The sequence below is a fragment of the Myiozetetes cayanensis genome, unplaced genomic scaffold (genome assembly GCF_022539395.1).
Source record: "Myiozetetes cayanensis isolate MyiCay16 unplaced genomic scaffold, myiCay2020 scf2-11, whole genome shotgun sequence".
NCBI classification, from domain to species: Eukaryota; Metazoa; Chordata; class Aves; order Passeriformes; family Tyrannidae; genus Myiozetetes; species Myiozetetes cayanensis.
In genome coordinates this window covers 28,246,169-28,272,864 of record NW_026087411.1, presented here as the reverse complement: position 1 = coordinate 28,272,864, position 26,696 = coordinate 28,246,169, and the positions used below count along the sequence as shown (strand labels likewise).

Below are 26,696 nucleotides of genomic sequence, written 5' to 3'. Positions count from 1 at the left end.
TCATTTGTATTTCCAGAACTCATTCGGTGCCTAAACTACCTAAGGAACACGACCTTCAACCTTTATCTGAATGTGAATCTCTGAATGTGAATCTAAAACTACTGAGAGGAAACAAGATCACAAGGAATTGCTGATGGACCGTTCCCAGGAGCAGCAAGAAATCTCTACCTGAAGTCTGCGGGGAAGCTTCTACTTCCAAGTTGGCTGAGAAGCGCTCGCTTTGAGCTCCAAGGACTCCAACAGGCAAAGACTGGTCACCAGAAGCCAGATCTCCTTCCAGCTCCTCACTTATGGGGAAAGTAATATCACTCACAGGTTCCTCCTTAATCTTCACAGGCTTTGTGTCCTCTGCTGCCTTTTCAGGGTTCACAATCTTCTCGTATTCTTCAGAGAGCTGCTTGCTAACCTGTCCAAGATTAGTGGGTAAAGAAGAGGCCAGAAAGGTGAGAGTGACTTCAGAGACTCTGATGGCAATTACATTGCAGTGCACTCTGTTCCCAGAATGTTATTAACATCTGACCCGAATGAACAAGTAAACAGCTTACCAGCTACACAGGAAAGATTTTTTTTTTTCCCCCTTTAAGTGCACCTTCTGTCCTGTAATCCTGTAACAAGGAGCTTTAATAAGAGGTTTAATCCATTAACATCTGATTGATAAAGTCTTCCCAGACAAGGATGCTGAGATGATGAGACCCAGAAATTTAAACAGAGCAGGGAACAAAAGCAAAGTGTCTGTCTTACTCTTTGTTCTTACCTATAACATTGTCCCCCATCCTCCAGTAACAAATTTACCCCTAAAACAAATTTACCACTAAAACCCAAGCACCTCAGATCTTCAATAGCTCTGTAGTCACCACTGGGCAAAGCCTGAGTACCTTCTGTCAAACTCACAGCAAAAACCACAGAAGTTTTCTCCAGTTAAAGAAGTGGAACAAATACAGGAATGAGATTTAGAATTACCCTGTACTTCCAGAAAGTTAACAAGAGTAGGCAATTAAACTTAAAAATTTCAGGTTTCATCCGCTTCTAACAAACATTTGTTTATACAACTGAATCCCAACAGTCAGTGAACTGTGCTCAGGAAAATCCCAAGGCTTTAAACAGCAGAAGCAAGAAGGAAAAAGAATAGCAAAGCCTATTTCTCCCTTCTAGATATAGTTCCAAATACCAAGGCTACTGTGGACCTCAGCTCTGTATAAAAAAACCAGTAAGACAATGACCTGCTGCAGGATGAGAGAAAACTGCATCAACAGAACGATAATTCCAATAAACACAATATCTGAACAAAAACATTCGAACAAAAATGAATACAACTGTTTTTCTGAACAGGAATGTTTTAACGAAAACAGATCTTGATGATGTTTTTAAGCACAAACCTCAGAATCCATCACAACTTACATACTACACGCACTTACATGGGTCTCCGATTTACACTGCCTCTGTAAGCCACAAGGTGTCAGCCGTGGGAAAAGCAGGAGCACAAGGCAGCTGCTCCAAATGAGTCAACTGGCACTCATAAGGAAGAAGGAATGGCAGGTTTTGGTCACAGGCTACCTACTTGATTGAAGCCTTGTTTTTGGTAAGTAGGAGCAAGATTCCCACTTCAAATCCTTGCATTTTTCTAAGTTCACAACAAGCAGCTTTATATCATTCAAATAAAATGCATGCTTAATTTCTTAGAATACTTGGACCGAGAGAGAAACCATACCCTTATTCTTACAACCTACATTTATTGATGCCTCTTATTTAACAATTCCTCTTCTTTCTCCACAGAAGCACAGTCTCCTCTAGAGTGGAAGGTAGCATCTGTGTGAGAAGTCAGATCAGCACAATACTACCCTATACTCCTACTAAAGCTTAAGGAAGTCACCCCTTGCTTAAGCAAACACAAACCTCTGCACAGCTTAGTAATTTTTGTCTCCTTACTTGTTTTCTGAAATATTAACCAGCCAAATATCCCATTAAAGCAGAAAATTCAGTTCACCAGTCAGTTCTGATTTTACCTCTACTTGATATTTTTGTCTGGGCCATTCAAGAGCTGGGGACTCTTCTTAAACTCAGGCAAGCCATCAGTAGAGCATCCTTAGCCTCAGTAGGGACACAAATAAGGGGCTTCCCTTGATGACTCCCTTCCACATCCAGGAGGTTTTCTAATTGGATTTTACCTCAGTAAGACTTAGGACTTGCCACAGGAATAAACAATTGTACTGGGGGTACATTTCTTGATGCTGTCAGGTCCCTAACACTCTTCTCACCTGAAGCATGTAGCTGTGATAATCCTTAATGCGGTGCTGCCAGAACTTCTGCAGAGAGAGCACGCTGCCAATGCCCACTTCATGGAAGACCTGCTCCATGACATCAGGGAAAGGGGTGTGCCCAAGTCGAGCTTCTCGATCCACAGCGAAGCGCAGCAGTTTGGTGAACTTCAAGCAGTACTCATGGGCAATGTCTGTCAGGGTCTCCAGAACACTCTCATTGGCACACTCAAAGCCTGTGTGAGCCAGGATGGTGGCCATTGACTGGTAGAGAAGTTGCCGGCAGGAGGACCAACTCAGTTCAGTCACTGGCTCCCCTTTTCCTCTAAAAACCAGAAAAGACAAAAATAGCACATTTTCAAAAATTGAAAGGAGGAGGTAAGTTGAAAAGATACTATCAATAACAAGTGATGGACAAAGGGAAAGCAGAGGGTTTGGGGTTCTCCACAGCTTCTCCATTGCACATGAACACTACCTAGTAAAGGTTTATCCGCTTTTCCTTCTTCCCCCTCCCCTACAAATCAACATTTGCAATTTTCATTTCCCCTTTTAATGCTGCAAGATTCCCTGGGTGATGATGAATGTGGGATGCAAATCTTCTGAAACCTTAAGTAACTCCCTTCCCACCCAAGAGCTTTTTTCCTGGAGAAGTGAATTAAATGGGTCCTGGACACAAACAAAAAAGGCTTTGTAAATAACTTGAATGCAAATCATTTCCCCTCTCAGTTAATTACATTTCTTTTTCTTATTACCTCTGATGTCACAGGCCTAATACTCAGATACAAAGGCTTCTGCGGTAGATAAGATTGGAATTTCTAATGCAAAAGACACACATAAAAAAGCAGGAAATGGGATACACATACATTTCATACTGATACACTGTAGCCAAAGAGACTGTTTCCCTGTCCTCATTCCCAGCAGTCACTAAGAACAGTGCTGAAAGCAGTAACCCTGTATCTAACTGAAGATGCAAACACAAGACCCTGGAGGAGGCCTGGAGAGTTCTGCCATAAAGCAGCATTCCCTGGCCTTGGGTTTGAGACCTCTCTTCTCCCCTCTGTGTTGCTAAGTGGGAAGGAGTGACCCTGAAGGATGGAGGACATGGAGAACAACTGACATGACCACTTCAAACAACATTTACAGTCACCCACCCAAATTATTCATCAACATGAGTTAACAGACAGAAGTTTTACACAGGAAAAAGAGGAGTCAAGACAAGGCCTCTGATAGGGAAGCATGTATCTACTAGATTCCTCAACTCATAACTGAGTGCATGTAATTGCCATATCAGTAACATGGACTTAAATTCTGACATCAAAAAATCAAATTCCCTTTCTGCCGAGTATGGTATTTATATACTTTTTTTTTACACTTCATTCACCACCAAAGGCATAATTAAGCTAAGAATTTCACTCTTCATTTGCTTCAGATCAATTTGCCCACCCTGAGGTTCTCCTCTCCAGTAACAGGACCTGATCAAACAGTACACAGGCGGTACTGATGCCTTGATAAAAGTCGCACTACTCTGACTCTCCAACAACTGCACTACGTACCCTTCAGTCTCACTGAGAAGCTGGGCCACAGAGCCTCAGGTTCCCTTGACCCTCAGAACTGACCCATAGAAAACCACTGAAACACAGCAGTAAAAAAGACAACATTTCAGAGGAGTGAAAATGGAAGGTGGCACTTAGAGAGCTATCAGGAACAAAATCATTTTCAAGAACACCAGCTCAGCACTTTCTGATTATTCAAATAAAGGGAGGAACCACACTATATTAAAAGCTGCATATAATAATATTTCTAAGTAGATATTAAGAACAGCATGTGGATCTCAGGTCATGGATTCATCCCAGCTATTAATTGATGGAAAATGACTCACAGCCCAATTCCTTCTCAATTATGTAACTACTTTGCTAAGAATATGGCAGGCACCCTGACAAGATGAATTAGAAGATTATCAGTTCCTTTATAAATCAACTGTCACCCATACTGTTTTCACATCTCCCTCACTCCCCCTTCCACCTCAGTGACAGATTTCTGAAGTTCAGAAGCAGCCATATGTCTCACACAACACTGGGACTGGGAGGTTACAACAGAAACAAACAAGTATCGAAGAAAACAACCCTCAAAATTTATGCCTATAAAAAAGAATCTCTTTCTTTAGTGCATATGAAGGACATACCCAGCTGTATGTCAGCCATCAGTTGAGAGCACCTTATGCTACCAAACCCACTGAACAACCAGGCTACAGACATGTTCACTCAAAACACTATGGGCAAAAAAAAATCAGATAGAGATTTCGGCAAGCACAGGCAGGATGCTTAGCCACTTGCAAAGTAGAATACAACAACCATTTGGCAATGCATATCCCTGCTCAGAAGCAGCAGAGAATACTGTATCTCTTTTAAACTCCTGGAGGAAAAGAAGCCAATTGTGAGCATTAAAATGCAACAAGGTCGCTATGCTGAAGGGCATATAATCAACCTGAAATCCAATCAATTAAAGACACAGAGAAAAGAAATTTCAGGTACTGTACTCAAATTCAAATCTCCACCTCTTGCTTTTGGAAAGGTCAATCAATTTTCATTTGTTTTTCTTATTTTTTCTTCTCTTGCTTTCCTGTTTCCCACAGTAAACAATAGAGGTATATGATTAAAGGACAGAACAGAGAGCAATGATTGAAATGTAGATGGTAACAGAAACCAACAAATGAGAAAATAATTTTTCTTCATCTCCTTTAACTTCCAGGTACTCTCTGGTAAGAATGAACAAAAACAGCCATATAGACACATTTATGTTGAGAACAGCTATCTTACGTCAGGTCTTCCCAAAAAGGACAAGCAAACTTCTTCTTTTCCCTGATGATCATAGCTAAAGAGCCTTGGTTTTAGACCTCATCCATAAACTCAGCACCTACAAAAGCACCCTTCCAGGTACTATCACTATGTAGAATGCCACCCTCAGCAGCACTTAGTTCTTTTCTAAAAGGCTCTCCATTCAGCAACCATCCAAAGCCAGCCTACTTAACAAATTAGCAATGTCATATAGCTACAAGTAAACAAAAGTGCTTTAATACCTCAAGCTTCATCACCATAGATTAATAGGACAGGAAATTAGGTCGATGACTTGGAGATGATCTCTACAGCATGTATAGTATGAAATTTCTCACAAATACTGGCCAACTTCCCACTCTTCAATTTTGCATTTCTAAGAGTTCTATATTTTTATATATGGATCACCAACACTAGATAATGTTCCAGGCAAAAATCTCCCCACCAAGCTATGAATTCATTAGACCCAAAGCCCAACCTTCTCGCACTTCTAGCAGCAACATGCAGAAAATCACAACAAAAGACAGTAAAATAGTGTCCATTTATACCAACCAGACTTATTTTCAGAATTCATAAGTTTCCAAAACTCACAAAAGGCCCATTTTCTGTGTCAGTCAGTTAAATGACAACAAGCCACCCCACAAAGGCAGTAGAATCCGTTCACCCAAGTCCTTCTCCTGTAAAGCTGTTTTTCTTAGAGGGAAGGGAAGCTCATGGTTCATTTCCCATACAACTATCTTCAGGGGACAGTGTTTGGGCTAAGGCAAGGATTGCGAGCCAAGGTTCACTCAACTGCAGTAATGAACTGAAGTGCTCTGCTCCCTCCTAGGTGAGCATACGCCAGCAGCAGATGGAGGGAGGGACTGTTTTTCCTATGAACACGACAATTTCATGAAACATTACCCTGTGGGGTTGGATTTATACCAAATGAGATGCAACAAGGCCACTTCAGAGCCATTCTCTCCAAAGCAGTAAAACGAAGGAGAACTTTGGAAAAACAAGATTATACTAGGCAGAGAGTGCATCAAAGAACACAGCATGCTAACTCAAATGAGAAAGCTGTTTCCTTTTGGAAAAGAGCTTTGTTATACCTCATCCTGACTAAGTCTCTTTTTACATCTACAGGAAGCTGCACAGGTATGAAAAGAAACTACTCAATAGATAATGTCAAAAATAAATTGTGTCCCAGTGGTATAACCAGAACACCAGTTGGTTTAGAAACAGGCTAAGCCAAAGTGCTTAGTTCATCAGGGCAAGTGCATTCTGCCTGCTTTTATTTCCACTGCTTCAAATCCTTCCCAACATTAAACCTGCTATCCCACCGACACATGCTCCTCTACTTCTGTACAGATATTTCTTAACTGCAAGTCCTTCGGTCATGAACTGTCTTCACACTGCAAGTTGCCAATTTTGTCTACAGATTACCTTTCAATGCAAAGCACTCATCCAATGTGGTCAGGAGTGCAAACGACAGATTGACTGAGAAATCTGTTACAAAATCAACCATGTACACACAAGAAAAAGCATCTGAAGAGGTACACGAGTAGGTTAGGTTTCTTTTAAAGATGGATCCGTGCTAATCTGAGGAAGCTGAACAGAGAAGAAGGAAAAGCTAGCAGCTGTATTATGGTAAGAGCCTCCTGTTGAAATGACAGTTTCAAGTCTACAGTTCCTTACTCACTCTTCATCAATTATGCTTTAAGCTTACCTTCTGTTTCTACACCAACCAAAACCAAACATCAATCCCTTATTGAGTATTCCAAGAACTGTAACATCAACACTTGCAAATCACCAGGACCAGATGGTAATTCATCCAGGAATACTAAAGGAATTCCAGGGATGAAATAGATGAATAGCTGTGGTGAGTCACCTCTTGCTTCAAACTGCATTGGTCTATGAGGACCAGAAGACAGGAAATGTGAAAACATTGTCTTTTAATAGCCTCAGAGGAGATGTGAAGAACTGCAGGCTGGGAAGCCAAATATTTTTGGTGCATCAGTAAAATTCAAAGAATCAGAGGACACACAGGTAAATATGTTATGCTCAGAAAGAATTCAGAGATCTTTTGTAGCTGGAAAACCTGCTTCACAAACCCAGAGTCCTCCAAATCAATCAACAAGCAAGTAAGTCCACTCCACTGTGGAGTTCAGATCTTCCCTTCAAGACCTGTGCCAGAATCAAAGTTTGTTTCAACATATTTATAAACAGGCTGGAAAACCATAGGAGAGAAATAGCATTGTAATTATAAAAATGCTGGTAGTACAGATTTTGGAGGGTTGAAAAGATCAAACCAACTGAAAAAGAGCAGTAAATTAGGTTCTGCCTCTTCCTCATGACAGGAGGAGGTAGGAGTTACACATATGGGGTAGGGCAGACGAAAACCAAAATTAACCCTGGGCATAACAAAATAAAAGACAAAGGAGCAGCATGTCAAAGGATGAAAATGAATAACAAGGAAATAGAAGAGGACACATCTATACTAAAGAAACTTGCAGTCTGATTCAGGCTGGCTACTCTTATCTTCCTTTCTTCCTGTGTCTAAACGTACCTATACATTGCTTCTCAGTCCCAGGTGCCAAAAAAAATGAAATTAAAATATGGATTTAGTTGAATACAGTAATTCTGACAATTGTACTTCAGAAAGCAGCATAAAATTAAGCGCTACCATGTTTTATCGGGGGAAGAATGTTCTTCCTTTAATTTGATTTTACACACTAAAAAGCATCAGCAAATCACAGAACTTCATTTTTGCTTCTAGAACAGCACCTGCTGTTCTTAATTAACGTGTCTTAAAACAGTTAAGAACAAACATGCAACGACAAACTCAAAGCTTTCCTTCTGGAAAAGCATAAATGTGTTTGGTTTAGCAAGCACGCAATTAAAATCTACAATAGACTGCAGCTCATTATAAATTCACTCTCTGTCAGCCACAAAACATTTCTCCCTCCAGTTTTCACAACGTAGTCCTTAAACTCCCCCACGTGGCTGACCACTAAATAACATTTCTTTACCCAGACTCCAGAGACTAGAAAGGACCAACCAAAAGACAAAGTAACCTCCAAAACAGGGCCAGAGCCACAGAAAACTGAACTTCAAGCTGAAGGCACCGGGGAGGACAGAGCAGAGAACTGCTCAGTTTTACCAACCATGGGACCACAGAGCAGGAGTCACAGGGCCCTAACGTTATTCCCACAGGACTGTATTTCCCTTCACCCCTCTCAGCTAATTACTTTGTTTCTTCCCACAAGGATGATGGTATTCCTCCACAAACAGTATTATTATTAACAATCTACCATCCAGAGGGACTATGTTACCAAATGCAACATCTTTCAATAAAATGCATTTTTTACAACCTCAGGCCATTAAATATCTCAGTGGCATTTAACTGATAAATTATATTTTGTTGATGCACATTTACCCATCCCAAAAACTAAAATACTCTAAAATCCTCTCCCACATCATGTTCATTAGTGCACAGTCTTTCATTTAAGAACAGATAGTTGTGAGGATTAATCCTGGAATTTAAATACACATAACCCACAAAGTATTGTGAGACCCTGCAAGAAATGCAACACCTCCTTGTGAATTTAGTGCTTGTAAGAAGGGTAGACAGGGAGATGGTGGCAACACTATTTAATCAAAGACTGGCTGCAGAGAAAGAAGCAACACAACTGTCCTTTACATTTTCTCCAGCCCTTGGCTGGCAGAGCAAGTACAAGAGGCAAGAATTCCCTTCACTCATTCTCATTTCCACCTCCGACTGGAAGACCACCACCAAGCAAGGTGAAATGTTACAGTTACTATGTCACAGGTCCTTAGCCATTGAAATCTTACAAATATGCTACCAGGTCATTTTTGCAGAGCCTACAGCTAAACAGCCAAAAACTCCTCGTGTGTCTTCTGGGTTTTCAATTACAGTAACATAACTTAGTTGAAAGCGACCTAAATAGAAGGGACTTCACATCCTGTAACTAAACTTGTCAAAATACCACTGAAGACAGCAAAACCATTTATAAACATTTAGTGTAGCACTAACAGGACAGAAATCAGCACTACACATCCATATTTTATTGACAGGAAACAAAAGCACATTTGTTTTAAATAACATATGTTTTACTCACACAGGAAAACACTAAATATTTCCTTTCTGAAGCCTGTTTTATACTTTACATACAACTCTTTGAATCTTCAGCCTACAGGAATCAACATAACTACGTATATATTCAAAAACACTCAGCTTTCCTTCAGTCAAAAACTAACCCAAAGAAACACCAACACACCTGTAGAAATCACTCTCTGGGTCACTGTGCCTCAGCTGAAATGGCATTCTGGGGGTTTTGCTATCCAGAGGAAGCAGGTCATCCGGGAGAGGTGGAGAGGCTGGACAGGCTGGCAGAGGTTCGTTCTCCTCAGTTTTTATGCCCTCTGCCTGCTGCTGGTTCTGAGCCTGAGCGGTGGCGATGAGGCTGCGCAGCCGCCGGTTGTGCTGGATGAGCTGGATGGTGTGGATGGTGAGGCTGCAGGGCTCAGAGGGGATGTCCAGCATGGTGGTGGGCCGGGGCTTGTTCGCAGACGGCTGGTGCAGTGGAGGATCCTGGACTTCCACAGTACGGAACTCGCGCTGCAGCAGGTCAAAGGAGCTGCGGTTGGCCTGGCTGGAGGAAACCGGGATCTCACCCCAGTATCGCAGCATTTCTGCACAGGTCACGCGTCGTCCTCAGAGCCCAGACACTGTTGTATAAAGGAGCCTTGTTGCAGGCAAAAGCACTTTGGGCAGCAACAGGAACTGGAGCTGGGATGGCACTCCTGAACAGATTACGGCTCTCAGGCAGGCGGTCGCTCAGTGCCTCGCTGAGCAGCGCGGTGTCCTCGACACCATCAGGTCACCACTCCGGCATTTAACAGATCGCACTATCGCCTGTCCTGAGGGGGGAACAAACAAACGCACCCATGAGGCGGGAATTATTTCTGTCTTTAACACCTGGGCCTCGCCGAGCGGGACCCGCGGCGTGCGCTGGTTTGCGTGGAGAAACTCCGAGGGTCGCACCCGGCTCGCCCGCCCGCCCCCCTCCCGGGCGCAGCTCCGAGCCCGCGGCTCCCCGCACCCCAGCCCGTGTCTGGCACCCCGCACCCCAGCCCGTGTCTGGCACCCCCGCACCCCCAGCCCGTGTCTGGCACCCCCGCACCCCAGCCCGTGTCTGGCACCGCACCCCAGCCCGTGTGTGCCCGGCCCCCCGCGCTCCCTCCGCACCGCTCAGCTCCGCTCGGCCCCCGGCCATCCCGCCGGAACTGCGTCCCGGTCCGGCAGCGGCAGCGGCTCCCCGTCCCCAGCGCTCCTCCACACCGGGTGGAGAGCAGCGCCCGCCACCGTCCCCGCCTCGCCCGCCGCCGCCGCCTCCCCTGACTCGCCCCCTACGCTGCCCCGGCCCCCGCTGAGGCCGCGGCGCGACCCCCAGGGCTGCGCCTACCCCCGGCACTGCAGCGCCGCGGAGCTCGTCCCCGGAGGACTCCATTCGGCAGCGGACCCGGGAACATGGCGGAGGCCGCGGCGGCGGAGACGGCGGCGGAGCCCGCGGAGCCCACCGAGCCTGACGCCTTCAAGCGGCCGAGCCGCCCGCTGCCCGCCGCCCCCGGGCCCGCCGACCCGGGGCCCAGCCCGCCGGGGCCCGCCCGCCCCGCCGCCGCGCCGCCCGCGCCGCGCTACGAGGAGCCGGCGTGGGGAAGCCGCCCGCCGGCCGGCTCCGGGTACGGGCTAGAGGTGCTGAAGGGCGGCGTGGCGCTGGGCTCGGTGCGGCTGGAGGACGGCAGCTGGTTCCTGGTGGGGCGGCTGCCCGGCTGCGCGCTGTCCCTGGAGCACCCCTCGGTGTCGCGGCACCACGCCGTGCTGCAGTACCGCGGCGCCGGCGCCGACCCCGATGCCGCCGGGTTCTACGTGTACGACCTGGGCAGCACCCACGGCACCTTCCTCAACAAGGCGCGGGTGCCGCCCCGCACCTACTGCCGGGTGCGGGTGGGCCACGGGCTGCGCTTCGGCGGCAGCTCCCGCCTCTTCCTCCTGCAGGTGCGTCGGGGCTCCGGCTGGGGCGGTCCCGGGGCGCTGTGTCGGGGGTGGTGAAGGCTCGGCCGGATCAGGCTCAGAAATTTACCCGGCTCCCCGTGCCTATCGGGGTAAGAGCTTCTTCTGAGGTGCGAGGAGATTTGGGAACAGCCCAGTGCCGCCCCGGTGATTTTACTGGGAGAAGAATAGCCGGCTGTGGGTATCCGCTGCCGCCCTGGGGCACCGGGCACAGGGCAGCACCCCGAGGGCTCGCCGTGAGACCAGGCTGGGCGGCTTCCCTGCTGTGCAGTGAGCGCAAAAGGCATTTCTCTCCAACAGCGAGAGTGTCTTTCCGACAGTATGATGCCCCAGTAAAGCAGAGAACTAACACGTCTTTGTGAACACGAGGAGCTTTTATTAGTAGGAACTTTGACAGCACTTCACGTGCTCTACGTGCACTTCAGAAGCTGCTCATTCTTTAAATTCACCCATGTAGCACTGACAGGAATTTTTGCCTTCAGCCTTTAAAATAGTCTTATTTGACGTTGACAACGTTTGGTTGGCATTCACAACATCATTTCTGACAAGTACACAATAATGCTTGTTCCCCCTTTCCCCCTTTGAAAACATAATCAAAACTAATATATTTTGGAATGCAAGCCATAACAAATGGTCTAATAATTCCACTTTCTGAAGAACACGGTAATAATTTGTTCATGTTATAGTACGTAATCAGCATGTGTGTTGAAAATTCTTGGTTTGTTTTGGTTTTTTTTTAAAAACACTTCTGCTAAGTTACTATTTGTGGTGTAGGGACCCAAAGAAGACCAGGAGTCTGAGTCAGAACTAACTGTGACTGAACTGAAGGCACTGCGTAAGCAGCAGCAAGCAAAACTAGAAAAGACAATGTTGGGAGAGGACTCTGATGAGGAAGATGAAAAAGAGGAGAAAAGTGAAAGGAGTCAGAACAGTGATATGAGCTGCTCATGGGGAATGGGTAAGTGATGATGTATAAGTTGACTGATATGCATTAGAAGGTCTTTAAGCCAGTTCTCAGTGAATTTCCAGCTGGCTGCCAAGAGATACAATCCAGTCAAAGTTTTTAAGTTCAAATTAACCACTTTCCTTTTAAAAAGAAGTGTATGTGACAAACTAAGCTTTTATTTGGTGAGAAGTGTGCAAGAACTTTTAAACAGGAGAAGGTAGTTCACCTATGCCTATAAAAGACCACAAAACTGAAAGTTTAGTTAATGCTCCTAATTAAGGATGTGTTGGTGATGTCCACACTTTTGCTTGAGAGGTGAAATTTAATTGCTTAAGACTTCTATGCCACATAGCTGTCTGTACCTTTAAACAGGAAGTCCACATCTTAAAGCCTAGATAGATTGCTAAATTAATCCGCTTTTTGGAACAAAGTGAGTTGGGGTTTTTTGAATGGAAATGTATAAGCACATAAACCTTTGGAAGTACCAAAACTGCAGGGTCACTCGTTTGCAAAACTATATCTTATGTTGGAATAACTAATAGCAAAAAAAGAAGTGGGATTTTTTTTTTTAGATTGCGTGCAGAAATAAATTTAAGGGAAGTATTTTTAGGATGCTACTTTTTTCAAACTAATGAAAGTTGGAATATACTGGTACTCTCTTTCTAATGTTTCACTTTTTTTTTTTTTTGCACTTTGTATGTCTTCTAGGTGAGGATGCTGAGGAGGATGAGGTTGAAGAAAATCCTATTGCTGTTGATTTTCAGGATGTTCAAGATGCTTTCTATATGAAAGATCCTAGGAAGGCCTTACAGGGCTTTTTTGATAGAGAAGGTACCTTCATTTTATTAAATGGGATTTTTTTCAATTTAATAAAATTTTACATTTGTGCTTATTTTGAGGGCGTGGGATTTAAGGTGTGGTGCCAGAGCTCAACTTTTCTGCTAATGGAATAATTCTGGGTGACTTTTTTTTTGGTCAGGTTTTGGTGGGGGTTGGTAGTGGTTCGGTTTGGAGTTTTTGTATTAAAATTTGGCTCACTGTCGTATATCTGAGATTTAGATACTGATTCCTAAGCGGGGAGTTGCACTGACCACTTTGTATTCCTCTGGAGTGACACTCAAACCTCACCCATGCTTTGAAGCTGTACTGAAAAATTGAAACCCATCAAATCTGAGATTGTTCAGTTTGGAGATAGCTATGATTGTGAGATAGAATTGGAAAGTATAAAAAAAGACAAAAGGCAATAATTAAAGTGGTCTAAAGTTTCAGTGGTTGCTAGTGAGATGTAACGATTACTCACTTATTTGCTAAAATGAAAAATCAATCTGATGAACAATATCTGCAAATTCAGATTGCAAACAGTCATTACTTCAGTGTCATTTTCTTTAATACATACAAAGACAAGATTGTTTTTAATTTGAACTATATGTTCCTAAACAGGCCACTAGAGATTTTTTTTAATATGAAAAAGCCTTGATTTTGAAGAAAAAAAAAAATAGCATAATACCAACTGAAGATCCCATGGCTTTAAAAAAAAAAAAGTAAGGCAAAATCAGCCCTTTGATATGTGACAAGGGCATTTTATCCCTTTTGTTTAAACATGACATTCTTCTCTGCTGTAGTTTATTCCTGCTTATTTCAATTTTGATTGCTATATCAACTTTCTTTTCCTTTCTAGGAGAAGAGTTAGAATATGAATATGATGATCGTGGGCACAATAGCTGGCTATGCAGGATCAAGTATGTTATGTCTTCATTCACTTTTGTATATGGAAATTGACTTTGTTGAATTCATGAACAGAAGCTGAAGGAATTACTTCTCATATCACTCTCATGTCACATGCAAGCTAGAATTAGACCTAACCCCTGATACTGAAACAGAAGGTCAAGGATCAGAGCCTAGTTCAGTGTTTCCTTTCCTTTCTATTCTGACAGCATTTAGTTTTCCTTAGAGATGAAAATCAGGAAAGCAACAGTCTAGGTTCTTTCAGCTTTCCTTGTTTTGAGAAATATGTGAAAGTGAAATACAAGAGAAACAATCTCTTTCAGTTCCTAATGGGACAGATTAAACCCCCCCCAACATTAATTCTACTGTGTGACCAATTTCAGTTCTTTTATGGTATAAGGCAGTTCTTGATGGGTTCCTTCTAGAGGCCACTAACGTCATTCTCTTATAAGACGGGAAGGTGGGGTGGAAATTAAGTCAACAAAATAAGTCTCAAGTGGATAAGGTACAACATTGCAATGAGTGTAGTGCTTAAAAATCCTTTGCTTCAGCATGGAAAATATTTGTTACTGGTGTTGAATGGATGCAAGATACTGGTGTTTAAAATGATCAGGGATTGACACTTAACCTTTTAACTTCTTGTATTCCCAATGGAATAAATATAGGAAGAATTATTGTTTGGACTAGCAAAATACAAATTTAATTGCATGCTTTAAGAAATCCATGCTTATGTTTTGATGGGTTCTGTATGAAATGAAAAGTGGAAATATTTAATCCACAGAAAAAGATTAGAACGAAATGGGAAGAACAATGCCAGCGTGATAAATAAAATATCTGAGTAGCATCGATGAAAAGCTGTTTGTATCTGAGGTGTTCTCTGATCCTTCAAACTGAATAGGTTGCCTGTGGATGATGCATCAGGGAAGCAGCTGGTGGCAGAGGTTCTCCACTCAGGAAAGAAGAAGGAAGCAATGATACAGTGTGCACTGGAAGCTTGCAGGCTACTTGATGCCCGGGGAGTACTGAGGCAAGAAGCAGGTAAATAACTAGTCACATTCTGTGATTGTTCTAAAAGCCCTAAATTAGGTATTTGAGATTGCTGTCTTGAATCTGGTTTGTTGTTGACTGGTATGCATATTGTTTTGTTTCTTGCCTTCTTCCTTACCTTTCCCAGTGTCCCGAAAAAGGAAATCAAAGAACTGGGAAGATGAGGATTTTTATGACAGTGATGATGACACCTTCCTCGATCGAACGGGTGCTGTGGAAAAGAAACGACTGAACAGAATGAGAAAAGCTGGTAAAATAGAAGAAAAACCAGAGACTTACGACTCCTTGGTAAGAAGAATTTTTATGACATGTCAGGGTTACCTTTCCATGCCTGTATTATGACTAAGATGGAATCTTAGTGGATCACGGCAGTGGGTGAATGAAATGCCAGAACAGAATACTTTTGAAATAGTTTTAAAGCATTTGAAAATAATTGCAAGCTTTCAAGTTTGTGCAGGACACATCCCAGAGAAGAATCCTTTTCCACTTCAAAGAACAAGCATCCTGGATTGACAGGCATATGACCACTAAAAATCCTACACAGACAATAGAGTGTGAGGGGTAGGGTGGGTTGGAATGTCACGGTGGTATAACACTGCTGCAGAAGAATTATACATAATTTTGTGTTTCAGAAAGAAAATTATTTAAACAATGTGTCAAAGGAAGGATAAATTTTTAGGAGCACTCTAGACTATATTTTTTTTCAGCCCAGGAAGTCCTGGTAAAAGATCAGAAGTAGTAAAGTAATTTGGTAGGATATTTGAGTAACTCTTAAAAGAGGATTTTAAGATGATAGAAAAGTCTTCTAAGCGTGTTGTTCTCTCATAGGTCACAAAGCTAAAGGAAGCTGAAAATGAGCTTTCTGAGATAACAGAGAAGCTGAAGGCTTCAGGGAAAGGTAAGGCATGAAGTTTGTTTGATTGTAGTACTCTCCATAAAAAAAAGAGATTAAAATTATCTTACAGATTTCTCGCTTCAGTGATTTCTTTTTTTAGTGTCCACTTCTTACAAAGGGATCGGAAGTTTTGCAGGTCACTGAGTTGGTTGGAGAGAATACTTAGGCTCTTCATCCAATGATTTATGTATTCTGTATATGGTCACTTGCTAATGAAAGCAACTTTTTCCAAAGGAAGCAGCATCTGAGTTAAAGTAGGGTGTCAAGTGTACAAGCTTCTGGATTTTAAGAGTATTAATACTGTTTATCTGCCAGTATTGGTGGAACTGACCCAATTTTCAAAGTGAGGAGCAGTGTCTTTTCCACTCCCTTCAAAAGCATTTACAAGGGAAGAGGAAAAAACTGACAGAAAGGATAGTATCTTTTATTTCACTTCTGTCTTTGTAGATGCACCTTAAAAAGGAAAGGTGGGAAAAGAGAAATGTAGGGTCAAAGCAGTTGACACTTGACCCATATGTTCAGTGAATTTGCTAGCTAATGAGGGTGCCATTCAGGTTCTAGGATTATGCCTTTGTGTACAAAGGCAGAGCCTTTCCAGGCTAGTGATTGTGTCTGTTAGTGAGTTAGATTTAAAAGCATACTATACAAATAACTGCATTTTGCTTTATGTTACTGATGATGTCTTGTGGAGTAAAAGGAAGGCAGAAAGGAAATGTGTTTAGGCTGGTTCTTCATAGAAAAACCTTTTTAACAGAGTTGGTGTTAATAAAGGTTGCAACATTAGTCAAAAGAGTTTCTCTCCGAGGAGCCTAACAGCAGTGTGGCAGCTGGGCTGTGTTTTGTGCATTACATTGCCATGTTTCTTTCTGGTAATTCAGCTCTGCACCAAAACTCATTTGTATCAACATTTTTGTTGGTGATTGATTATACTAGATCCCTGTTCAAAAAGCAGTACCATTCCACCAAGCATTCTAACTCACGTTCAGTGTGTTTGAAGGAATTGTTTTCAGCATGACTGTTTTGATAAGTAGTTAGTGATTGACTAGCAAAAGGAACCGATGCTTATATTGCCTGAGACGTGTAATTCCAAGCTTTTATATGTTCTGATGCCTTTGTTTCTGCTAATGCTGTTTCTCAACAAGACTGTTAAATCATATTGTGGTAGAGGCTGGGAGAAGGAAGAGTCAGTTCATTTTTACACTTCTACTAACACTATATAATGCTGATTTATGTTATGTTTTTTGTAAGATGCAAGTGGTTGCACAACTACTTCGGAGCCTTGAAAAAGAAATGCAATCTTTGTATTGCAGTACAGTATAATTCAGTATTGGATGGGAATTTCATTTGCTAAATTGCAACAGCTTTTACCAAGCACTTGCAGAAATGAAGTAGTTGTCTAAAAAAACCTCAGTATAAGTTCAAAAATTGTTTCCTGTGGTTCTTCAGAACTAGTTACTGACAGAGTGACTTGGTGTCTCTCATTCACTGATGCAGCTGAATGCAGATCAAGTACACAGAGTTCTTCAGTCTCATCTTTGGTTGCCTGTTCAGAAGAAAATAATCAATAAGTTGATGGTGCAGTAAATAGCCCTACAGCTTTTTTTCACTGGGATATATAGTATAATAGACATGATTGATTCACCTCCTAGTAATGTATAAATTTTACTTCAGTAGTGTAGAAAACTGCTGCAACAGATAGCGAATGTTAACTGTGAGCCTGTACTGTTGGTGGAATCAGGCAAAGAATCCGATTTGCAGGAGGGGGTGATCTGGCCCCCTGAAGATCACTCACTGGCTGAAGCACTTACACTGTTCTGCAGCTAAAGCAGCGAGCTGTGGCTTTAACTGTGAAGCTTTAATTGTTCTGAATTACATGATTAGTCACTAAACCATATGTTTGTAATTTGATGTTTGATTTTAAATCAATCATTCTGCTCAGCTCCTGCCTGCTACGAGTTTCAGACTGATTGTTAACAATACTTTTCCATTGCTGCTTTTTGTCTTGGTTCAAATAAATAGTTACAAGGAAAAGGAGGAGTATTTCTATCAGAATGTCATTTATGACATTTTGTCATTTGTGCTTGCATGGAGGTCAATGCTACAACTCTTTCTTTTCAAGCCTCTTAATTCTGTGTATCTTTGAACAGTTACTGCTATGGCTTTCTTATGTTTTCAAATGATAAAGGTTGTTCTGTTTTAGATCAGAAATACTCTTTTCAGTTGAGTCCATTTTTAAGCATGAGTCTTTAATTAGACTTTCCTCTAAATATCTAAGTCATGTAAAACTGCTCAAATGTGTGCTCTTTAGCATAACCTGGACTGTTTTATTTGTATGCATTTAACATTTCAAGTGCTACTTAATTAGCTCAAGATGAACTGAAAATAACTCATCGATCACATAATTATGCTTGTGCATATATAGGAAAACACTTGTAAGACAGCAAATACATACTGGATTTGCCACTTTTCATATAATATTAAAAGACAGAAAACTGTCTGTCAAAAGACTTGTTAAGATTCTGGCAAAAACGTTTTTCCTTGTTTGCCTCCAACTTATTTTTGAACACCATGTAAAAACTTATGAAGCATTGTTCAAGCCCAAGAAAGGAGTTTTCCTGGGTTTTTTGTTTGGTTATTTGAAATTTGTGTGCTAGAATTCTGTATTTATCTTTCTTAGTCAAAGGTAGATTTTGTCATGTATGACATCTTCGTCTGCATTTTTGTAGATGTATTATATTGGTTTTGTATGCACTCTTTCAGGGATAGGAGGCAGCGTCATGCATTGATTCATTTTGAGCTTTCCAAATGTTACTACTTAAATATTCCAGGAAAACCAAAATGGTATTCCCCATGCAGTGGTGTAGGTTTCCTTGTAGCTGGGATTATTTTAGCCTGTGGCTTCAAAAAGAACCCTAAGCCACTTTTTGAGGGAGAGCAGATCTTGGAGGGAGATGAACAATCTAGAACAGAGACACTTTCTCACAGGGAGAAACATGCAGTTTTAGGAGAGGCTTTGTTATGTAAGTGGATTAAAGTTTACTTTCAGGCTTTTGTTAGGAGAAATGCTTTCATGTTTCCAGGGCTAACAATCGCCAGTGTTCCAACAGAAACTCTGCAGAAAGGGTAGTTGTTCCTACTGTGCCTTATTCTCTAGAGGCTGGACCTCACGAGTACAGCTCTCATCTCCCCATCATAACCATATGTATCTTCCCTTTATCTTGCCTAGTCCAGTCCCAGCCAGCAGCTCAAGATTCCTTGGATGAATTCATGACTGAAATAAAATCAGGATGCACCTTAGACAGTGTGGCACGGAAAAAGCTTCACTTGCGGTCGTTTGAACTGAAGAAAGAGCAACAGAGACTGAAAGGGTTAATAAAACTTGTCAAGCCTGCAGAACTACCTGAGCTGAAGCCCCAGTAAGTCAGCTAAAATATAAACCATATATAAAAACCATAAAATTTTCCTCTTTTTGTTATCCGTGGGCAGTTGTGCGTGCCCAGTAAATGGACAGCTTTCCAAACGCAAAAGCAAGACAGCTTTCCAAACTACCTGACTCATCTCTTTAAAGAGTCACTGTGCATGCCTTCAGGATATTGCAGCATCTGTGGTTCAGGCAGATGCACAAAACTGGAATAAGATGAGCCCAAGCTGGCAGGATGAGGTGGGAAAGGGATTGGAAGCATAGTGTCAGCTTCTTTAATTTTTTCCCAACCTGCATCTAAAAGGAACTGAAGAATTTTACAGATACTGTGTACAATATGAAGCACACTTTCACTCTCTGAAATGTGTCTGGAAGTCAAATGTAGTGGCTGTCCAACTACTGCCCAGCAGCACTATTGCAATTCAAGAGGGTGTGTGCTGGGTTCATCATTTACTAGTAGCAGCTTGATTAGAGATTTAATTAATTGACTTAAATTGAGGTTTGCCCTCCAAGTATGTTTTTATATATACATATATATTATATACATATGTAAGTATGTATGCAATTGAACTTGAGGAGGAGTCATCTCCTGCAGCTTCCTCCTTGGATGCTGCAAGTGGGAGAGAAATAAAAGGATTTTTATATATCCACTTCTAATTTGCAGATTTTATTTTTTTAATTTTTATGTAGAAGACTTGTTTGATACTTTGTACACTGTTTTTCTTTGTATCTAATTTTTTTATTAGGGGTGGGAGTTACAGTCTGAACACAGAGAACAAGCCTAAAAAGATGAACCTGCCTCTCTTTGGTGCAATGAAAGGGGGAAGCAAATTCAAACTGAAAACTGGAAGCCTAGGGGTAAGTTGGACTCAAGTGCTGCAAGTCAGTGGCTGTTTCTCAGACACCTTCTCGGGCTGTGGCAACTGTAGGAGGCAACCATGTCTTCTCACATGCATGGAAACAGCCTGGGGGTGCAGCCTGTAGCAGTGAAAGGTGCATGGGCAGCAAGCAGTGGCTGTTGGATGTTGTTTGCTGCCAGCAGTGGCCGTTCTCTGCCCTTGTCCTGCAGTAGCACAGCTGTGGGCAAAAGGCAATGAATGGATCAAGTGGAGGCAGTCTGGGGACATCAGGCTGAACCACTGCTATATCTCAGCAGCTGGTCCTTTACTTCCTTTTGTTTTGCTTGATCTTATAGTCAAGGTCATATCCAGGACTGATTCAGTTTCCAGTGTCCCTCTTATGAGAAGACTGCACTCCTGGACGTATTTTTTCATCTTCCATCTCTACTAATAACTTTGCCTTAAAACCTAACTATTTTTCATTCTGAGAGTGTTTCCTTATCAGCTGTCTCTGACAACAGTATGTGTGCTTTCTCCTGTAATGAGTATCTGTGACATCTACCTCTAGTCTTTGTCTTGCAGAAGTTGCCTGTTAAGCGTCCAGACATCCCTGAAAACTTGTTAAAAATGAAAGATGAGGGACCAGAAGAGGAGGAGGAGGAAGAGGAAGAAATGGAAGTGCAGCAAGAAGGAGATGCAATAAACAGCAGAGCATCAAACCTGGAAATGAAAATGACAACAGAGGAAGAAACAGGAAAAGAAACTAATGCTCCTGATAGTTCTCCTTGCAATAATAAGAATCTAGAATCCTTTCAGGATGGTAAACCACTGTTTCTGATTTTTTCCAGTAATGAAGTTGAGTCTGTTAACTGCTGATTTTTTTTTTCTCCTACTGTTCCATTTCTTTTCCATAATTTTTTTGCTATGAGTCCAGAGCCTGTGTGGCAGCAGCTAAGTTTCACAGGATTCCAGTTGAAACTGCTTGGCAGTTGGCATGAAGCTCTGCTTTCTTGCATTTTGGTGAAATAGAATAAATCTCTTGGATGCAAGAAAGGTCCTATTTTGATAAGCCCCGTTTCCATTAGATTAATCGTCCATATGAAAACTACTACAATGTGTTGTTGGCAGTGGAAGTGAAAAAACAGTAAAAAAACAAATGTCTGTGCAAAGCTTCGGATCCATTTGTAAGGAGGAAAAATAATTTTAAAAGGGGTAATGGAGAGATAAATTCCTGTGTCTTTGTATATTCCTCTTTTTCTAGATCAGCTTGATGCCTTTGAAAGCTCAGTAATGATGTTTCTCAGTAAACAGTATGTTTGATAGCAGAAAGCAAATTCTAACTTCTTGGCTTAATGCTGGACAGGTTGCTCTTGAAAAGTGTTTTAACTGGTCACAGTTTTTTCTTTAATGTATTGCAATGGACTTGGTGGATGAAATAATTTAGAGGACTTTTGAGAGAAGGGTTCTTCCCAAGACAAATGTAGCTAAGAGTTCCCTGTTGTACTTTGTCTGGGATGTTAGTGCTCTGCTCATGAGTTACTGCAGAGTGCCCACCTACCTCTTCCTTTTTTCTTTTACAGGGGTTGATTTTCAGCCTGAGCCAAAGGTACTGAGGAATGAATCTCAGATGGGACCTTCACAAGAGAAATCTCAGGGTGAGAAGTATAATTTAGACTCTTTTGTATAGGAGCATGTGGGTTTAGAGACTGACTAAAGGGCTTACTGTCTTATGTGGGTCAAAGGAAACTAAGCCTAATGCAGAGCCCAGAGAATCTAGACTTGAAATAAAGGATTGTGTTTTGCTTGGGAAGTGATGAATGGATGGTGGAGACAGATCACTTCCACTGTATTTCAGTTCTCCTTGCTTTTCATAGTCAGTAACTGCTTTGAGATCCTTTGTTTTAAAAAAATAGCTTGAGAATAAAAACTATTTTAATTTAGGAGAATAAGATAATGCTTTTGCTTCCCTTATTCTTTTGCAGTAGCTCTTATAGAACTTTCTTTTATAAAGTGTCAAGTACTACATAACATTAGGTAATAATCTGTTAATGATCTAGATTACCCTTCTGCATGTACATCCAAAAAGTCAGATCCTCAAAATGAAGACTACTAGGTGTACTGAACATGGAGGAGATCTGTATGACTCTTCTATGTTTTCATAACTCTAGACTCCTAAGAATGTTGTCCTGTCCTCCTCATCTCACCCATAGACTTAAACTATGAGTCTCAATATTTCACAGACTAAGTGGTAGAAAACCAAGGAATTCTTATCAGCCATGTTATTTTAATGTTTGGGTGAGGGTGTTTTTTTTAATTTTAAAAGCGTATTGGTCCTGCACATTTCCTACTCTTTCCTTTCTAAATTATCACTGCAGTGATTACAGATAGTGTCTTTTAGAAAAGAAACATCTGCCATTAACTAAAGAATCACACTAAAGAGGACCTTATTAAACTACAGTCAGGTGGGTCACTGACTCTGTTTAACATAATTTAAATGTTTGAAAAACAGTAAGATGTTCAGCAGTATTATTCTTAAGTATGAATTTTGTTGCAGTGAGTTGTCTTGGATTTCCTTACGGATGTATTAATTTTTATGTGAACTTCCTGTAAATTTATTTCTGGTAGAACTGATCATTTGTGATGTGTCATAAAACAAATCTTCTTTCTTCCCAGTATCCAAGGCAGTAAATAATGAACCTGAAGAGGCATCTGAGAAAGTTAAGAAAACCAATAGCTCAAGGAAGGTTAGTTACCACACCATGACTCCTGCAGGTTAAGACTTTCAGGAAATCATGTAGTAGAGTCTTTTTTTACTGAAATACTAACAAATTGATGGAGTATTGCTCAGTGATAGTAGTGCTTTTCTACTAATAAGACCCAAATGCAGAACTATACACTGCCATTCGATGCAGACTTTGGATTCTCCAATGAAAAGGTAAAGCACAGCATTTCAGGCATGCTAGAGGCTCTCTGTTCAATCACAAAATTACTTTTTTCACCTTTTCACTTGGCAGTTACTAAGTGCTACTTCTCCTGTATCACAAGTGTTGTAGAACATAGGTGCTTTGGAATATCATTACAAAATTTCCCTTGGAGAGTAGCCTGGGAAACGTCTATTGGCTGTCTCAGAACATGCTGTACTAAAGTTGTAACTAGTCTATATCAAACCTCATCCTTCTCTGCAAGATGTGGGAAGAGACGAGTCGAAGAGATGATTGTTTTTTGCAACCAAATTATCACTATATTTGGGTGGATGTACCAGACAACGTTTCTCCTGTGCATAAGATCTGTATTAAAATGTAAAGTATATGCGCTTTGCACATTTTGGGACTCGGGCAATTGTTGCCTTCCTAGAGCTGGGAAGGATCTTCTCTGATAGCATGCTCTCAGCCTAATGGTTATTGTGAGGTTCATCCCTTCAGAGTGAATGCCACTCTCGTACTGGCTGCAGTCAGAGGAGATGACTTGTACTTGGTGGACCATGAGTTCTGACCATTATGACAGTTTCTTTGTGGTGACCATCTGATTTTAGCCCTGCAGCCCTTAACTCACTGCTCTGAAAGAAACTGAACTCCCAGCAGTCTGCATGTGCTAACTGCTGCCTTGTTAGTCCTGGCAGAGGACCCAGGGCTTGGGTAGGCACAGTCTTCAGAATTGTCCTTTGTTGCTGGCCTTGCTCAAGATGCTAAAGAAATCAAGAGTGTATTTATACTGTTAAAGGCCAAGTTATACCACTTTTAAGAATATGGGAGGACAAGGCAGTTTTTCATGCTGAGACAGTCAAGTCAGCATTTCTCATCAGCAGAGAGTTCACTCTAACACTGAGCATTCTCCAGATGCCAGATGGCTTAAATGTATTCTTTCTCCCATCACAAATCACTTTTTCAACATGCTGTCTCTGCCTTTGGGCTCAGATCTTGCATGGAAAATATCAACCAGAAGTCAGATTTTTCTTTTTTTCTTTTAATATTTCAGTAACTTTGAATCATGTAAAACTGGAAAAACAATTTTCAAGTGATTGTTCACAAGCCATATTTAAAAACTGTTCAACCCTGCAGTCTAATGTTTTGGAAAACATTAGTCTTCCAAAATAACTGTTTTAGAGGTTACTTTGGGGAAGGAAAGTTTTTGAGGGAATGAAAACTTCAACTGCATGACTTAAGACTGTGTCATGATAATACAAAGCAATGCAAATCAGTGCTGAGTAACTTGGATATATTTTGAGTTCTTAAGTCTTGCATTCTACGCTTGTGTGATTTTTTTTTTATATATGGCTACTTGCAGTTGTTGAAAACAGAAGTTGTTGAGAAAATGATGCTGATGTGGCAAAACTTAAAAATCTAGGGACAAAGAGATACTGCTCTGTCAACAATTGCATTGGAAGTAACCTGTTTTGGTTTGCTTTAAACATTTCAGTACACCAGTGAGACCTGAAAAAGATGAGTATTGTTTCTGAAAACTTAAGCTGTCCTTATGTAACAAATAAACTTTTACATACTGCAGTTTGAAAGTCCCCTTAAGCCCAAAGTTTTCAGTGGGATTGTGCATTGAAATCAGGAAAGCACATCTTGAAAATCCTACTCTAAAGCTTTTCCCTGCATAAAAAATCCTGTGTCAAACAGCACTGCCAAACACGAGGATGATAAGATTAAACTGTCCAGAAGTGAACAGGTTCTTCTTTTGAGGGGGAAATTGGGCTGCATGACCTCCAGAGGTCCCCTCTAACTAGCATTTCTATTAGTCTGTGACTCTACTGGGAATAAACTGGATCTATTTGAGGGTTTGATCTTTATTCTATGTTATTGTTTTTATCCCTGACTCTTGTGGAAATAACCCTTACCTTTCAGTATTTGTCTCTGAGTGAGTGAGGATTTAGTGCCTGTGACACATTGGTGGAAGGGTGCAGCGCCTTAAAAATCTTTTCACCTTTTGCAGGTCCAACAACCCTTTTTTTCCTCACAGTACCCAGATGATGACCCAGACTACTGCATATGGATTCCTCCTGCAGGTATCAACCATTTCCTTACCAATTTTAGTCTTGTAACTCAGGAATATACCTAGTACGTAGTCAGGGTGTCCTTGTAAGTCTTTGAGAAAAAGCTAATTCAGGAATACTTTACTCAGAACCTGATGTTTTCTGCCATGTTATGCTCCATGTTTGCTCTATGGTCATGCAGGTCTTGCAGTGAAATACAGACCGTGTCTGTAGTATTTTCATCTCAATGGACAGATACACCTGAAGTTTGTTTTTCAGATTTGTAACACCTGAGAGCGCTAACTCCATTCACACATGGTGGTATGATAATCTAGTTGAAAGACATGCTCAAGCCTTCACTAGGGATAAATGCTCCAGCAACGTTAGTATTCTCAATTTTCATAAAAGTCAGTGAAATCCAAAAATCTTCTTTGCAGATTTTTGCAAAAATAGTTGGAATGCAAACACTGGGTCAAGTTTTTTCAAAGAAGTGTTGATAATGCTTTGGTGAAGGCACTGAATAATGAATGCATACATCCAACATATATTAAAGTTGAATGATTTTTTTACTTTAGTTTCAGGGTGTTTTTATCTTAGTGAGGTTATTCTTAAACAGTGTAATGAATTTTCAGTCTTTCAAAAATAGAAAATTAATTTTCATGCATTGAGATTTTTATAGTAAGTTCAAAGCTGAGTCTTTGCTTGGTAGATTCATTACTATAATTTTTGTAAGGCTGTTGTAGGTTTATAGGCAGGCTCCAGAGGGAATAAGAAAAGTTAGAATAAATTTTGCTGAAGAAACCTATAATCTGGTGAATCACCCTTCAACGAAAAGACTGCACGTCTCTAGCATATGAATCCACTGGAACAAAATACTGGATTCAGTAACTCAGAGGTCTGTCTGGGATAGCCAAGTGAACTGTGTCCGTAAGAGGGAGCTCCATTTTCTGGCTCCGCCTGCTAGTAGCAGAACTTACCTTCTAAGATGGCATATTGAGGACACCAAAAAACCCCAAGAAACCAGCCACAAAAACAGGGATACATGATGTAATCTTAGCACTATCAGTAAGGTTAAAATGAGTTATAAATATAAATCAAAAGACACGTTGAATTGCAATATGCAGTCTGACTTTTTATCCTCTTTGTGCTTGCATGGCTGGTGTTACCTAGAGACTGTTTCGTACTTGGATACACATTTCTCTTAGGTGAGAGGGGAAAAGGGATAATGCACCTCTTCCTCTCTGTCCCTTAGGTCAAAGTGGTGATGGCAAGACTCATCTCAACGAGAAGTACGGCTACTGAGCTTCAAGTGCGCCAGAGGACATCTGAGGTTTGAAAGGCTGCTTTGGACTCTTTCACTACATGTGAAGTGAGGGATAAGAGATTTGGTTTCTCAGCTGCTGTTTCAAATTCAAGGGTATCAGCAGCTGCTCTGGCTCTTAGCTCTCCCCGTGTGTCCTCCATTTGTCTTTCAGATACTTCCTTAAAGAAAAATCCCACATGTTGTTCTGCCTCTTTTTCCACTTTTTAGCCTTGTATTTTTTATTTGGCTTGAAACTGTAGGATCATTTTTTCTTTTGTAAATAAAAGTATACAAAAAATATTAAAAGAATACACCTCAGTATACTTACAGGCTTGATAAAATTTGTTCATGTTGAGTTTATGCAATTAAAATAAGAAACACTA

At 41.3% G+C, this 26,696-nt stretch overlaps 2 protein-coding genes across 3 annotated transcripts in view; one reads left to right on the top strand and one right to left on the bottom strand.

The window, feature by feature from the left end:
• The window catches only part of SUPT7L (SPT7 like, STAGA complex subunit gamma), an 18,655-nt gene extending 7,972 nt beyond the window's left edge, over positions 1-10,683 (bottom strand). The window contains exons 1-4 of one of the 2 annotated variants that reach the window (XM_050315032.1): positions 10,555-10,683; positions 9,367-10,009; positions 2,256-2,580; positions 169-406 (exon numbers count right to left, since the gene is read on the bottom strand). In XM_050315032.1, the coding sequence (XP_050170989.1) occupies positions 169-406; positions 2,256-2,580; positions 9,367-9,779 (976 nt within the window). In that variant the 5' untranslated portion in view covers positions 9,780-10,009; positions 10,555-10,683. Of the gene's footprint in view, positions 1-168; positions 407-2,255; positions 2,581-9,366; positions 10,010-10,337; positions 10,385-10,554 lie in introns of those variants that run through there. The other variant, XM_050315031.1, reaches the window with a different exon arrangement.
• Positions 10,613-26,696, top strand: SLC4A1AP (solute carrier family 4 member 1 adaptor protein). The gene is made up of 14 exons (XM_050315030.1): positions 10,613-11,147; positions 11,937-12,120; positions 12,817-12,939; positions 13,787-13,847; positions 14,732-14,871; positions 15,008-15,168; positions 15,709-15,778; positions 19,002-19,191; positions 19,943-20,054; positions 20,618-20,855; positions 21,616-21,690; positions 22,709-22,779; positions 24,971-25,043; positions 26,263-26,696. The coding sequence occupies exons 1-14, from the start codon at positions 10,620-10,622 to the stop codon at positions 26,310-26,312; spliced, it is 2,076 nt and encodes a 691-aa protein (XP_050170987.1). The 5' UTR covers positions 10,613-10,619; the 3' UTR covers positions 26,313-26,696.

What these genes read in the sequence shown, in the direction of transcription:
- SLC4A1AP (XM_050315030.1), top strand. Translation starts at nt 10,620, where the DNA reads ATGGCGGAGGCCGCGGCGGCGGAGACGGCGGCGGAGCCCGCGGAGCCC. An exon ending in CAGAGACTTACGACTCCTTG is followed by an intron (nt 15,169 to 15,708) that starts GTAAGAAGAATT and finishes GTTCTCTCATAG; the next exon opens with GTCACAAAGCTAAAGGAAGC. An exon ending in GCTGAAGGCTTCAGGGAAAG is followed by an intron (nt 15,779 to 19,001) that starts GTAAGGCATGAA and finishes TATCTTGCCTAG; the next exon opens with TCCAGTCCCAGCCAGCAGCT.